The sequence below is a fragment of the Dendrobates tinctorius genome, unplaced genomic scaffold (assembly GCF_039654945.1).
Source record: "Dendrobates tinctorius isolate UK_male_01 unplaced genomic scaffold, ASM3965494v1 ptg000171l, whole genome shotgun sequence".
Classification (NCBI taxonomy): Eukaryota; Metazoa; Chordata; class Amphibia; order Anura; family Dendrobatidae; genus Dendrobates; species Dendrobates tinctorius.
In genome coordinates this window covers 11,769,497-11,782,469 of record NW_027361838.1, presented here as the reverse complement: position 1 = coordinate 11,782,469, position 12,973 = coordinate 11,769,497, and the positions used below count along the sequence as shown (strand labels likewise).

General features: G+C 41.2%; 1 protein-coding gene across 6 annotated transcripts in view; it reads left to right on the top strand.

The window, feature by feature from the left end:
* Positions 1–12,973, top strand: part of METTL4 (methyltransferase 4, N6-adenosine) — a 232,261-nt gene that overhangs the window by 64,296 nt on the left and 154,992 nt on the right. For all 6 annotated transcript variants that reach the window (XM_073550879.1, XM_073550878.1, XM_073550881.1 and 3 more), the window contains one exon: positions 521–887. In XM_073550879.1, the coding sequence (XP_073406980.1) occupies positions 521–887 (367 nt within the window). The remainder of the gene's footprint in view (positions 1–520; positions 888–12,973) is intronic.

The following is a 12,973-nucleotide window of genomic DNA, read 5'->3' as shown; positions in this document are numbered from 1 at the left end:
AGAGACTGTGTTTTATTACTTGTACTGTATATTGGCTGTCTGACCGAGCACTCCACCCACCTGTCTGTGGCGGTTTTAATCACAGCAGGGACCTACCTAACCATAAATGCAGGCTTCAGCCTAGGAGAGGATTCACCTTAGATTCCCAGCTAACCGGTGATCGCCGCCTTGTGGTTGGCTGATGGGCACGCATGAATTGGCCAAATTATGTGCTAAGCATCTACGTTTTTTTCTCTTATCTATTCTAGAGCAATAATACAATACAAACTTCATATAGTTCATGTTTACGTACTATAGCACTAGAGTGCAACTTTATTTGTTCACAACTTGTCACTATTGCTGGGGACCAGTCTGTAGTAGTATTACTATCTGATCGTAGCCTCAGCACAGTTGGTTATTACTTTGATATTTTTAATACCTCAAACTGAAGCAGTGACTTTTTTTGTCTGCTATCCAATATTTTCTCATTAGCTACTAACGGTCTGTTTTCTCCTTGTTTTCTTTTTTTCCCCCTCTCCAGATAAGTAATCTTATTTTAGAAGGATCACGGCAGCTGATTCAAGAAGGATTTCAGAAAGGGCTACTTCATTCGCCCTCGGGAGCCGAGGAAGAAAAATGTGAAAGTGTTTCGGAAGTGTACAGCAACAAAAGGAACTTGGCTGATCTCTGTGACATGACCAGGGATATGGCTTCTGGTTCTTCACCTGTATTTACGGTCAATGTTCTTGGCACAGAAAGTCCATCATCATCTGACTATTTATCACACATTACAGAAAACCCTTCTGAATGTTCTCAAGTCATTCACCTGATTGGTGAGAAGTACCTGATACCACCCAGAAGCAGCTTTCTGCTGTCAGATATTTCATGCATGGAGCCCCTTCTGCATTGTAAGTACATTACCTTCTCCAATTATATTGTTTGTGATATTTAGATAATTGTGCTTAATTGTATTTCTAACGTTATATATGGTCATTCCATGTGAACACAGGCCGTCCATCCGATCCACACTACTTAATTCATACATAATGAATCAAATGACCAGCTTGTGGCTATGTACAGGGGCTAGAGGGACAATTCAGAACACATCCATGTATTTGGCACCAGAAATAAAGAATATCTTAGAAACAGTTTTAGGGTATGTGCACACGTTGCGGTTTCTCCAGCGCATTTTTCTGCACAAAATCCGCAGCATTTTTCCGCACAAAATCCGCATCTCTTGGCAGAAAACGCATGTGCGTTTTTTCCGCAGATTTGATGCGGTTTTTCAGTGCGCTTTTGGCTACGGATTTGTATGCGTTTTTGTAAGCTAAATAAAGATATGTTATTTAACAAAAAAAAAGATGTGTTGTCATTTCTGTCCAACCTCCACTTTTACATTTGTCCAACCCACACTCCATTACATACACACACACACACACACACACACACACACACACACACACACACACACGATAATAGACAGATAAATATGGGATAGATATATCTATCCATATGTCTATCTGTATCTATTGTGGTGTAGTGACCACTGTGTCCGCTAGGGGCGCTGTGTGGGTGTCCCAGGACTGATGGATAGCCATGTCCAGAGTGGTAACAGGAGCAGGGTGCTAAAGGATCGTTATGTATCCCAAGGCGGGTGGCCTTGGGATGAAGGCTTAAGGCTGAGTGCAGACGTACTTTTTGGCCCTGCGGATTTTTCCGCGCAGAATTGAAGAAATCCGCAGGTCAAATGACCTGCATTTTTCCTGCAGATTTCTTCCATTTTTCATGCGGTTTTTGTGCGGTTTTCCATTGCGGTTTTCCCCCTGCGGATTTGGTGACGGGGAGATGGAAAACTGCACAAAAGAAGTAACATGCTGCGGATTTTGTACCGCGGGAAAACCGCGCGGAAAAATCTGCAGCGTCTGCACAGCGTTTTTTTTTTTCCCATTGATTTTAACCCCCTTCACTACCAAGGGTGGTTTGCACGTTAACTACCGGGCCAATTTTTACAATTCTGACCACTGTCCCTTTATGAGGTAATAACTCTGAAACGCTTCCATGGATCCCGGTGATTCTGACATTGTTTTCTCGTGACATATTGTACTTCATGTTAGTGGTAAAATTTCATTCATCTAACTTGCGTTTATTTGTGAGAAAAACGGAAATTTGGCGAAAATTTTGAAAATTCTGCAATTTTCCAACTTTGAATTTTTATGCCCTTAAATCACAGAGATGTGGAACACAAAAAAGTTAATAAGTAACATTTCCCACATGTTTACTTTACATCAACACAATTTTGGAACCAAAATTTTTTATTTGTTAGGAAGTTATAAGGGTTAAAAGTTGACCTGCGATCTCTCATTTTTGCAACACCATTTTATTTTTACGGACCACATCACATTTGAAGCCACTTTGAGGGGTCTATATGATAGAAAATACCCAAAAGTGACACCATTCTAAAAACTGCACCCCTTAAGGTGCTTAAAACCACATTCAAGGAGTTTATTAACCCTTCAGGTGTGTCACAGGAATTTTTCTGAATATTTAAAAAAAATTAACATTTAACTTTTTTTCACAAAAAAAATTACTTCAGGTTCAATTTTTTTTATTTTTCCAAGTGTAACAGGAGAAAATGGACTGCAAAAATTATTGTGCAATTTGTCCTGAGCACGCTGATACCTGATATGTGGGGGGGAACCACTGTTTCGGCGCATGGCAGAGCTCAGAAGGGAAGGAGCGCCGTTTGACTTTTTCAATGCAAAATTGGCTGGAATTCTGATCGGACGCCATGTCGCGTTTGGAGAGCCCCTGATGTACCTAAACAGTGGAAACCCCCCACAAGTGACCCCATTTTTGAAACTAGACCCCCTAAGGAACTTATCTAGATATGTGGTGAGAACTTTGAACCCACAAGGGCTTCACAGAAGTTTATAATGTACAGCGGTACAATTAAAAAATCATATTTTTTCCACAAAATGATCTTTTCACTCCCAATTTTTATTTTCCCAAGGGTAACAGGACCCTAAAAGTTATTGTGCAATTTGTCCTGAGTACGCTGATACCCCATATGTGGGTGTAAATGACTATTTGGGCACATGGCAGAGCTCGGAAGGCAAGCAGCGCCATTTGACTTTTTTGGCTGGAATTGAGATCGGACACCATGTCGCGTTTGGAAAGCCCCTGATGTACCAAAACAGTGGAAACTCCCCCACAAATGACCCCATTTTGGAAACTAGACCCCCCAAGGAACTTATCTAGATGTGTGGTGAGAACTTTGAACCCCCAAGTGCTTCACAGAAGTTTATAAGGCCCAGGCGTGAAAATAACAAATTTTTTTTCCACAAAAATGATATTTTTGCCCCAAAATTTTTATTTTCCTAAGGGCAACAGGAGAAATAGGACCCCAAAAGTTGTTTTGCAAATTGTCCTGAGTAGGCTGATACCCCATATGAGGGGGTAAAACACTGTTTGGGTGCATGGCAGAGCTTGGAAGGGAAGGAGCACCATTTGACTTTTCAACGCAGAATTGGCTGGAATTGAGATCAGATGCCATGTTGCTTTTGGAGAGCACCTGATGTGCGCAAATAGTGGAAACCCCCAATTCTAACCCTAGCCCTAACCCTAATGGGAAAATGGAAATACATTTTTTTAATTTTATTTTTCCCTAACTAAGGGGGTGATAACGGGGGGTTTGATTTACTATTTATGTCGGTTTTTATGTTTGGCAGCTGTCGCACGCTAAAAGACGCTTTTTATTGTAAAAATAGTTTTTGCATCACCACATATTGAGAGCTATAATTTTTCCATATTTTGACCCACCGAGTCATGTGAGGTCTTATTTTTTGCGGGACGAGTTGGCGCTTTTATTGGTATCATGTTCGGGCATGTGACATTTTTTGATCGCTTTTTATTTCGTTTTTTGGGACGCAGAATTTACAAAAACCAGCGTTTCATGAATTTCTTTTGGGTGGTGCGCTTACGCCGTTCCGGGTGCGGTAAAATTTATAAGGCAGTTTTATTCTTCGGGTCAGTACGGTTACAGCGATACCTCATTTAGGCCGTTTTTTTATGTTTTGGCGCTGTTATGCAATGAAAACAATTTTATATAAAAAATAATTATTTTTGCATCACTTTATTCTGCGAGCTATAACTTTTTTATTTTTTCGCTGATGATGCTGTATGGCGGCTCTTTTTTTGCGGGACAAGATGACGTTTTCAGCGGTACCATGGATATTTATATGCGTCTTTTTGATCGCGCGTTATTGCACTTTTTGTTCGGCGGTATGATAATAAATCATTATTTTTTGCTTCGTTTTTTATTTTTTAAGGGGTTCGCTTAAGGGGTTAACTATTGGGACAGTTTTATAGGGCGGGTCGTTACGGACGCGGCGATACCAAATGTGTACTTTTATTATTTTTTTTTTTTTTCTATTTCCAAAAAATGAATTTATTGGGGAATATTTATTTATTTTAATTTATTTAGCGATTTTTTTTTTTTTTTTTTTTTTTTTTTTTCTTTTTCTTCATTATTTTTACACTTTTTTTTTTTTTTTTTTTTTTTTTTTTTTTTTTTTTACTTTATTACAATGTCCCAGGGGGGACATAACTGTCCTGTGACAGATCGCTGATCTGTCACATCACAGATCACTGTGACAGATCAGCGATCTGTCACAGGCACTGCACAGGCTTCCTCATGCCTGCGCTTTGCAGGCACTGAGGAAGCCAGCTTCCTGCAGGCCCCCGGAGGTCCCCGTCGCCATATTGGATCCGGGGACCTGCAGGAAAGGAGCCCCCCGCAGCAGCGCTGCACTTTGCGCTGCCGTGGGGGGCTCAGGGAAGCACCAAGGGAGCCCCCTCCCTGCCTATGCTTCCCTTTAACCCCCGGTACACCGCGATCGTGTTTGATCGCTGTGTGCAAGGGGTTAACGTGTCGGGGGTGGTCCGTGACCGCCCCTGACACATTGTGCCGGGTGTCAGCTATGATAATTAGCGGACACTCGGCCGCGATCAGCGGCGCTCACCACGTGGGTGCTGCTGATCGCGATGACGTAATATTCCGTCCATGGTAATTAGGTCCATGGTCACATGGACGGAATATTACGTCAATTGTAGGTAAGGGGTTAAGGCTACTGTACATCACAATGCGGATATGCAGCGTTTCTGCGCGGTAAAATCCGCAGCGGAACCGCAGCAAATCTGCATCGTGTACACACAGCCTAATTATGTGCTGATCAGCAGAGCTGATCTTTCATGCCAATGTATTAGGGAGAAGCCTTCAGGTGATTGGTGAGACGGGTGGAATCAATCACCTTCAAACCCACCTAGGGGCAGGTGTCTAGAACGCCATAGTAAAGTATATGTGTATGAATGCTTGAAGGACCTGTGATGAGGTCATAGCCATCTGATCCGGTGGGCGTGGCTACGGACCATATAAGGTGGCCAGGGTAGGTCACATGAGTGAATGCTTGGACCCGGATGGTCCGTATGGAATGTCTCGTCTGGGCTGACGTGGCTGCCTTTCTGACAGCACGTGGAGAGGCTGTGTATAATAGCTGCATATGCCTGAGAGTTCCCAGGGAGAGGGAATGAACGTCTGCATGGAGAAGCAGCCATGAGGTAACCCTGACAGGGGATATAACTGTGTGCTGGACATTGCACAACCTGTGTGACCACAGGATAAACAGAGGGAAGCTCTGTCATGGACTCTATGCTGATTTGATATGAACTTTCTGTTGCTGTTTGATGGTTTATGCTGCATAATAAACCGAATGGACTGAGTTTATGTTGAGAAACCTGTGCCAGACCTGATTTATTGGCTGCCTAGCGAGTATCCCCTACCTTAATAACAAGCGCTACCTTACACTATCTATAGATATATTCATAGATATATCCATATCCATGTTTACAATATGTTTAAGTAAAATAAAATGACGTGGGCTCCACGTGAACAGAAAGGAGGTTTTTTGGATTTATAGGCTGAATACTTTAAGACCTAATGGTCTTAACGAAATCACTGAAGTCTTCCTATAAAAATAAATTTACTGCTCATCCCCTTGTCTGAATAATTTTATTAAATAGATATTGAGTTCAATGAAGTTTATTCTCATATATTTTTGTGTGCAACATTTTTTTAAGATTGCGTTTTTATGCTTCAACTTTTGGCCACTGCTCTCTGAGCTCGTCATGACTCTTTTATTAATCCTGGTTTTATCTCCTGCTGTTTTATTGCGTGCAAGTTACTGCTTGTATAATAATATAATTTTATGCACTTGCTTTATTTGTTTTACACCTTCAGGGTGCGGGACTCTGCTTTTCCTGCATCTTTTTCCTTCTCCTTCTGGACCCGATCTTTTGTTTTCTGATCTCCCGTGCATATTTCCCTCCCTGAATCTGCCTCCTCTCCTGTGTGCCTCTGCCCTCAGGACCGTCTATTGAAGCGTTCCTCCCTCCAGCGATTCCAATTAGTTTACCAGACACCCATCCGTGTTTTAATTTCTCACCTTTTGTATTTTTATTAATTTTTTAATCTTACATTGGGTCAGACTCGTTTTTATTTATATTTTAGCCATATACAATTTTCATTCATATATATATATACATTTTTTTATTTTTTTATTCATATATTTTTATTATCCAATTTCTACTGTATTTTATATACTAATAAAGATTTTAACACATTCACCTCCAATAATATTCATTTTTATTATTAAATTTTTTTCCACATTTTCTTTCTTTTTCTTCATCTCTCTCAGCAACTTCTCCTCTGCTCACTTGGAGTAGCGGATCACACAGTGGTTAACACTTTTTTTCGTTCTTTTCCTGCGGGTTCGTGCAGCGCTTTTTTCTTTTTATTTCTTCTTTATTTTTCTTCACTTCCTTTCTCTTCTTTATCGTTTATCTGTGAACACATCAAATGAATTAATTCTTTTGGATGTACTAAGTTTTTAAACTTTCACACTGATGATCTCTGACCTTTATCCCTTCCCCAACATGTGACTCTTGGCGCCAATATTTGAACCATGTATGTATAAAACCGGCAATGTCTTTACCTGCCTGTACATGTCATCCCCTGAGGAAGAGGTTTTATGACCTCGAAACGCGTTGGGAAATAAATATATTAAATACAACACTTGTGAGGATTGATGGTCTGGCAGCGCACGTTTTAATCCATAAAAGTCCTACTAGTGAATCTACCTTAATAACAAGCGCTACCTTACACTATCTATAGATATATTCATAGATATATCCATATCCATGTTTACAATATGTTTAAGTAAAATAAAATGGCGTGGGCTCCTGCGCAATTTTCTGCACCAGAGGGGGAAAGCCGGGGGGCCAATATTTGTAGCCTGGAAAGGGGGTAACACCCATGGCCCCTTTCCAGGCTATGAATATCAGCCCGCAGCTGTCTGCATAGCCTTTACTGGCTACTAAAATATGGGGACCCCCCCCAAAAAAAAAAAAAGACGTGGGGTCCACCTTTATTTTATAGCCAGAAAGGCCACGCAGAAAGCTGCAGGCTGATATTTATAGCCTAGGAAGGGGCCATGGATATTGGCTCCCCCCGGCTACAAAAACCAGACCGCAGCCGCCCCAGAAATGGCGCATCTCTAAGATGCGCCAATTCTGGCACTTAGCCCCTCTCTTCCCACTCCTGTGTAGCGGTGGAATATGGGGTAATAAGGGGTTAATGTCACCTTGCTATTGTAAGGTGACATTAAGCCCGGTTAATAATGGAGAGGCGTCAATAAGACACCTATCTGTTGTTAATCTTTTGAAAGGGTTTAAAAAACACAAATAAGAATAAAGTATTTTAATGAAACACAACACAGTTTTCATATTTTTATTGCTCTCCCAGATCCAAGCGACGCCCTCAGTATCCTATAATAAAAAGTAAAAAAAAAAATAAACCGTATAATCCCTGTCCGACGCAGTTCAATTAATAGCGAGTGTCCCACAACGATTTCCCCTATAGAACATTGACATCAGGTGATGTCACTGCTCTATAGGGCATCCCAGTGATGAACAGACAGGGGACAATGGCTCCTGCAGAGCATCACTGAGATTACTGGAGTTCAGGTTCTCACTTTACAGCAATGCTGCGTGAGAATTAGGGTTACAGGACCTCTTTCCCGGCGGTGGAGGGATACACCGCAGAGGATTACCTCTGCCTGTCATTTCATCGCTGGAGCCCCTGGAGAGCGGTAGCCCCTGGAGAGCTACCGGGAGATCGTCGTGGGACCCTCGTTATTAATTGATGAAGTTGAACAGCAGCTATAAGAACATTTCACATTCAGTATGTTGGAGATGGAAGGGCACAATTCTGTTCACATAACGGAGGACTAAACAGCTATTACTACAGAGGAGCAAAATGATTCTTTACAATTAGATAAACTTGTTGAAGCTGCTTCACACCTCTTTCCTATTCATCACATGCACCTGGTTGTGCACACGCTGCAACTGGCAATAAGAGACAGTCTGCAAGAGGGACATGCTGGAACTCTGATTAGCAAAGTGAGGAAATTGGCTATTGCTGTCAGAACCCCTAACATGGATTCCATCTTGAAGAGGCGTGCTGGAAAAGAGGCAATTGTGCTTCAAGCCACTCAGTGGGGCAGCACCTATGTAATGATTGAGCAATTGCTTGAGCTGAAAACCTTGTATATATGGCCAACCCTCAGATAACACTACATGGAGGTCAATCGACGTAGGTGGGCTGAATGGAAGGAATTGCTTCATCACCCATTTACGGTGACTAAAAAGTTACAAGCTGAGGATTTGACTCCTGGCAATTTTATAAAGGAGTGGAAGAACTTGTTGTTTTTCCTGTCCCAAAGAGGAGATTTAATCGCAGATGGCATTGCTGCTTCAACGAAACAGAGAGACCCTGCTATTAGAAAATAGAATTCTTCTGGCAACTGTTTATGTGGACCCGAGTCATCGTATATTGCAGGATGATCAACAGCTTACTAAAGGAAAAGAAGCGCTGATTGAGGTAGCAGTTAGGGTGAGTGGGGTACAGGATAGCCAAAAACAAGAGGAATCTGGTCCTGCCAGTACTGCTGCTGCCATTTTTTCAGCCTCATCAGATGAGGAGTTTGATTTTTAAAAGTATTTGAACGACATGGAGCGGATGGAGCGTTGCTGCTGGGAAAAATTCCACTCCCATAGAAAACTGACCATATTTCAGCAAAATTTTTCACTTGCTCTCAAAGTAGTAGAAGAGTTCAATCGGTCATCAAAACTGACTGTGCACGAGGCAATTCCTTTTTCACCCTGAAATTGATAGAGATGTTGCCCATGTGGTTACGGCTTTGCCACCAACCCAAGATAGTGTAGAGAGGTTGTTCTCTAGCCTTAAAATAATAAGGTCAGATTTGAGGTCCTCAGAACAAATTCATAGACTGCACAAATGCTATTCGGTACGTTTTTGTTGAAAACTGTTTTTTTTCCACTTACTGGATAGTGTATAATTGTAAATATGCAAAAGTTTTTTTTGTTTTTTTTATTCTAAAGTTGTATTAGAACATATATTCTATCTAAATGGCTTTATTTTATCATAATGATTAAAAGTCTCATGTTACCATTTAACTACAGTAAATTTATCACTTAAACATGAGCCATGTATGAAGGAGTCTCGGAGTCGGAGGTTTGGCTTACCGAATACACAGCCATGGTTGTAGGGAGGTCATACAGGCACGTGGAGGCCACACACACACTACTGAGCATCTTTTCCTTGTCTTGAGGCATTTCCACTGGAGTTAAATGAGCCTGTAATTTTGATTTTGAGTATCCTTCCAAATCCAGACCTCCGTGATATATTTAATTTTGATTTACATTGATAATTTTTATTCTCAATGCATTCCACTGCGCAACGTATAAAGATTTTTAACTGGCATATTTCATTTAGTGATATCTGGGATGTGGTATTTTTTTTGAGCAGTGTAGTTAACACTGCATTCCCCACACTAAAGTTCTGTATTGGAATCCTCTGGTTTACGGTCTTGTTTTGCTGCTTATTACGTTAATTTATCACACTTTTTTTGTGTTCTTTAATTACATACTCATGGGATCATATTTCACAATGGCAGAAGGAAATTTTCATTTTGTCGACTGCAGAAAGGCATTTGTATTGTCACATATGACATGAGCAGGCTGTGCATACTGAAACCTGTTAGTAATCTCACAGGATTAGTAACAGATGAAAACACTCATTCACTACTGCCACTATTGTGGTTCTCTGACCTATACAGCCAGTCCACTAGATGCAGCAGTAAAACTGCCCTAATAAGGTCCCTTTTAGATTTAAAAACAAATACCATCATGGTGATAATAACGATAATTAATTATGGACTGATAATTAAAATACGGTAGTTTTAAAATAGTGCTTCAGACAAAGTGGTACTGTATTGTGCCAAACACTGCTTTTCAAGGCTTGTTAGACACGTGTACTGTTTCTAACCGTGATTTCCATGGATATTGTACAATTCACGTGTCCGTGATCCTTACACAATTCTAAAAACAAAAAACAGGGAAATGTTTGTTTTTGATCAAACTTGCCCATTTGTGTATGGGTCCTAAGTGTGCAATCTCTGTACTGTCCATGTAACATTGCAATAAATAGGAGAAGCTTTACAGTTTATGAAAATCAGTGATGAATCGGACTGTGTGTTTTTGCGTACTGACAGAAAAAATCTCAGACCTAACTGTGTGGCAACCTTCCCCTCTAGTTTTTGTTGAGTATTTAGAAATGTATTACACTGGACTGGCCTTCTTTTAAAGAAGCACTCCTCCCATCAAAGTTTTTATCCTCTTACTATAAATTGCAATCATCAAATTATTTGGCGTTGTGTACTTACAATTTCTCATTTTGCCTTTCTACCTAGTAAATTATTTTCTTTTCTTTGTTTAGAAACAGATGTCTTTTCCCCTCTTCAACTTCTGACTCAGCTAGAGACTTTTGCAGAGACTCTTGACTCTTACCTATTTCTACAAAGAGCGTAAAAGGATTCAGCTAGTCAGTTTTTAATAGTGTGGTGTCATAGACCTAGTGGAAAAGAGAATTAAGGCCTCTTTCACACATCCGTTTTGCGCTGTCAGGCGAGATCCGGCTTTTTTTGTGTAAAACCGGATTCGGCGAAATGCAGTGCCGGATCCGGTTTTTCCCCATTGACTTGTATTAGCGCCGGATGGCATTGCGGTTCGTCCGTTTTTTGCCGGATCCGGCTATTTGTCTCATTCCGGCATCTGGAAAAAACGGCTACTGTAACGTTTTTTGCCGGATCCGGCGAAAAAGCTGGAAGCGCGGATCCGACGCTTCCGGCTTTTTGCCACAATGAAAGTCTCTGTGCGCCGGATCCAGAAAAAGACGGATCCAGCCACCGGATACGTTTTTTTTTTTTAAGTCTGCGCATGCTCAGATCCAATTGGCCAGCCCCCAGGAAACAGATATAACCTGCTAGACGGATCAGGCAGAAAAACGGATTTGTTTCTACAGTTGTCCAAAATTTACGCCGGATCCGTTTTTTCTAAAAATAGCCGGATCCTGCCTGACGGCAAAAAAAAGATGTGTGAAACTAGCCTAACTGAGTAGGAGGGAAAAGGGAACATATCTAAGTATACACTGCTGTATCATATGATGACTGCAATATATTAAGAGGATAAAAACTTTGGTGGAAGTGCCTTAATTATAGCAATTTCTTATTTAGCATCACAATTGACTGCATTTGACCTTATTTTAAAGGCATTTTCCAATTTGGGAAAACACTTCAACAGCTGCGGTTTCTTTTTGTGAAAACAAAACATACAAACTGCTTTACTCACACTACCTGCATCCAGCACTGAGTCTCCACTTTTGTTTCCAGTGTCAGTTATTGTCTGCAGCGCTGACTTCACTACAGGAGCAAACCTCCAGTAGAACGATTGAGAATCCCTGATTTATGGTGCTAATAGAATTTTAGTTTTGTTTATTTTAATCCCTGTGTCTTCCACCAACCCATCAATCCAAAGATCATATTGATGTACTTTTAAATGAGTTTTAAAGGGTGTGTTCTCAAGTTTTGAAAGGTATTACCTATCCATGGGATAGGGGATAACTTTCTGGTCACCCAGGGCCCCCACCTATCTCAACTGGGCACTGGGTGATTCTAAGGAGGTCAATTACACGCACTAGCTCTCCATACAATCTAATAGGAGCACTCAAGATCAGTTGAGCGCTGCGCTTAGCAGTCTCGGATGCTCTCCCTAAGAATGAATGAATGGTGTGTTATCTTGTGGATAAGGGTTAACTTTTAAACTTGAGAAACGGAAATTTTGGGTAAACTTTGCTTTTTCCATAATGGTTATTTTTCCAGAAGGCCTTGTTTGGGTTTTTACTTGAAAATGCCAAAATTATATCTAGTGTAAACAATTATTGGTGAGATAAATGTCTCAAGCTTATACATTTTATCAGTGGAGATTTTGAACTCCTTTTTCCTACCTTAGACGTATCCATGCTTCCAGGTGGCCTGGTACTTAACGACGTGGGACATACACATACTTTCACGCAATTTTTGCGTGAACAGTCTATATGCGGGCACGATCACCACCAGGTATCGGCTGATTCTGACAGCTGACACGCAGCCCGTAGTGCCAGGAGCCACCACTTCTACCCCATAAATGCTGAGATCGAAATCCTGATGGCTTTTTGGTCACCAGAACTAGAAAAGATTCTTGATCATGATCAAAGCATGATAAAGCAAGTTTGACAGTCAGTGCAGCCCTGACGGCTTGCATAGTACAGGATGGTCTGAGTGCCTGACGTCCACAGATGGGGGTTGTTCTCACAGCCCAACACCATGCAGGACGCTTGGCATTTGCCACAGAACACCAGGATTGGCAAATTTTTTTTGAGCAGTGTAGTTATAACTCTGACTAAAGCGATGCAAAATATAACTCGATCGCAACATTCTGGGAGCAGAAAGAGGGAAGACAGCTTCTCCGCCCTTGGATCAGA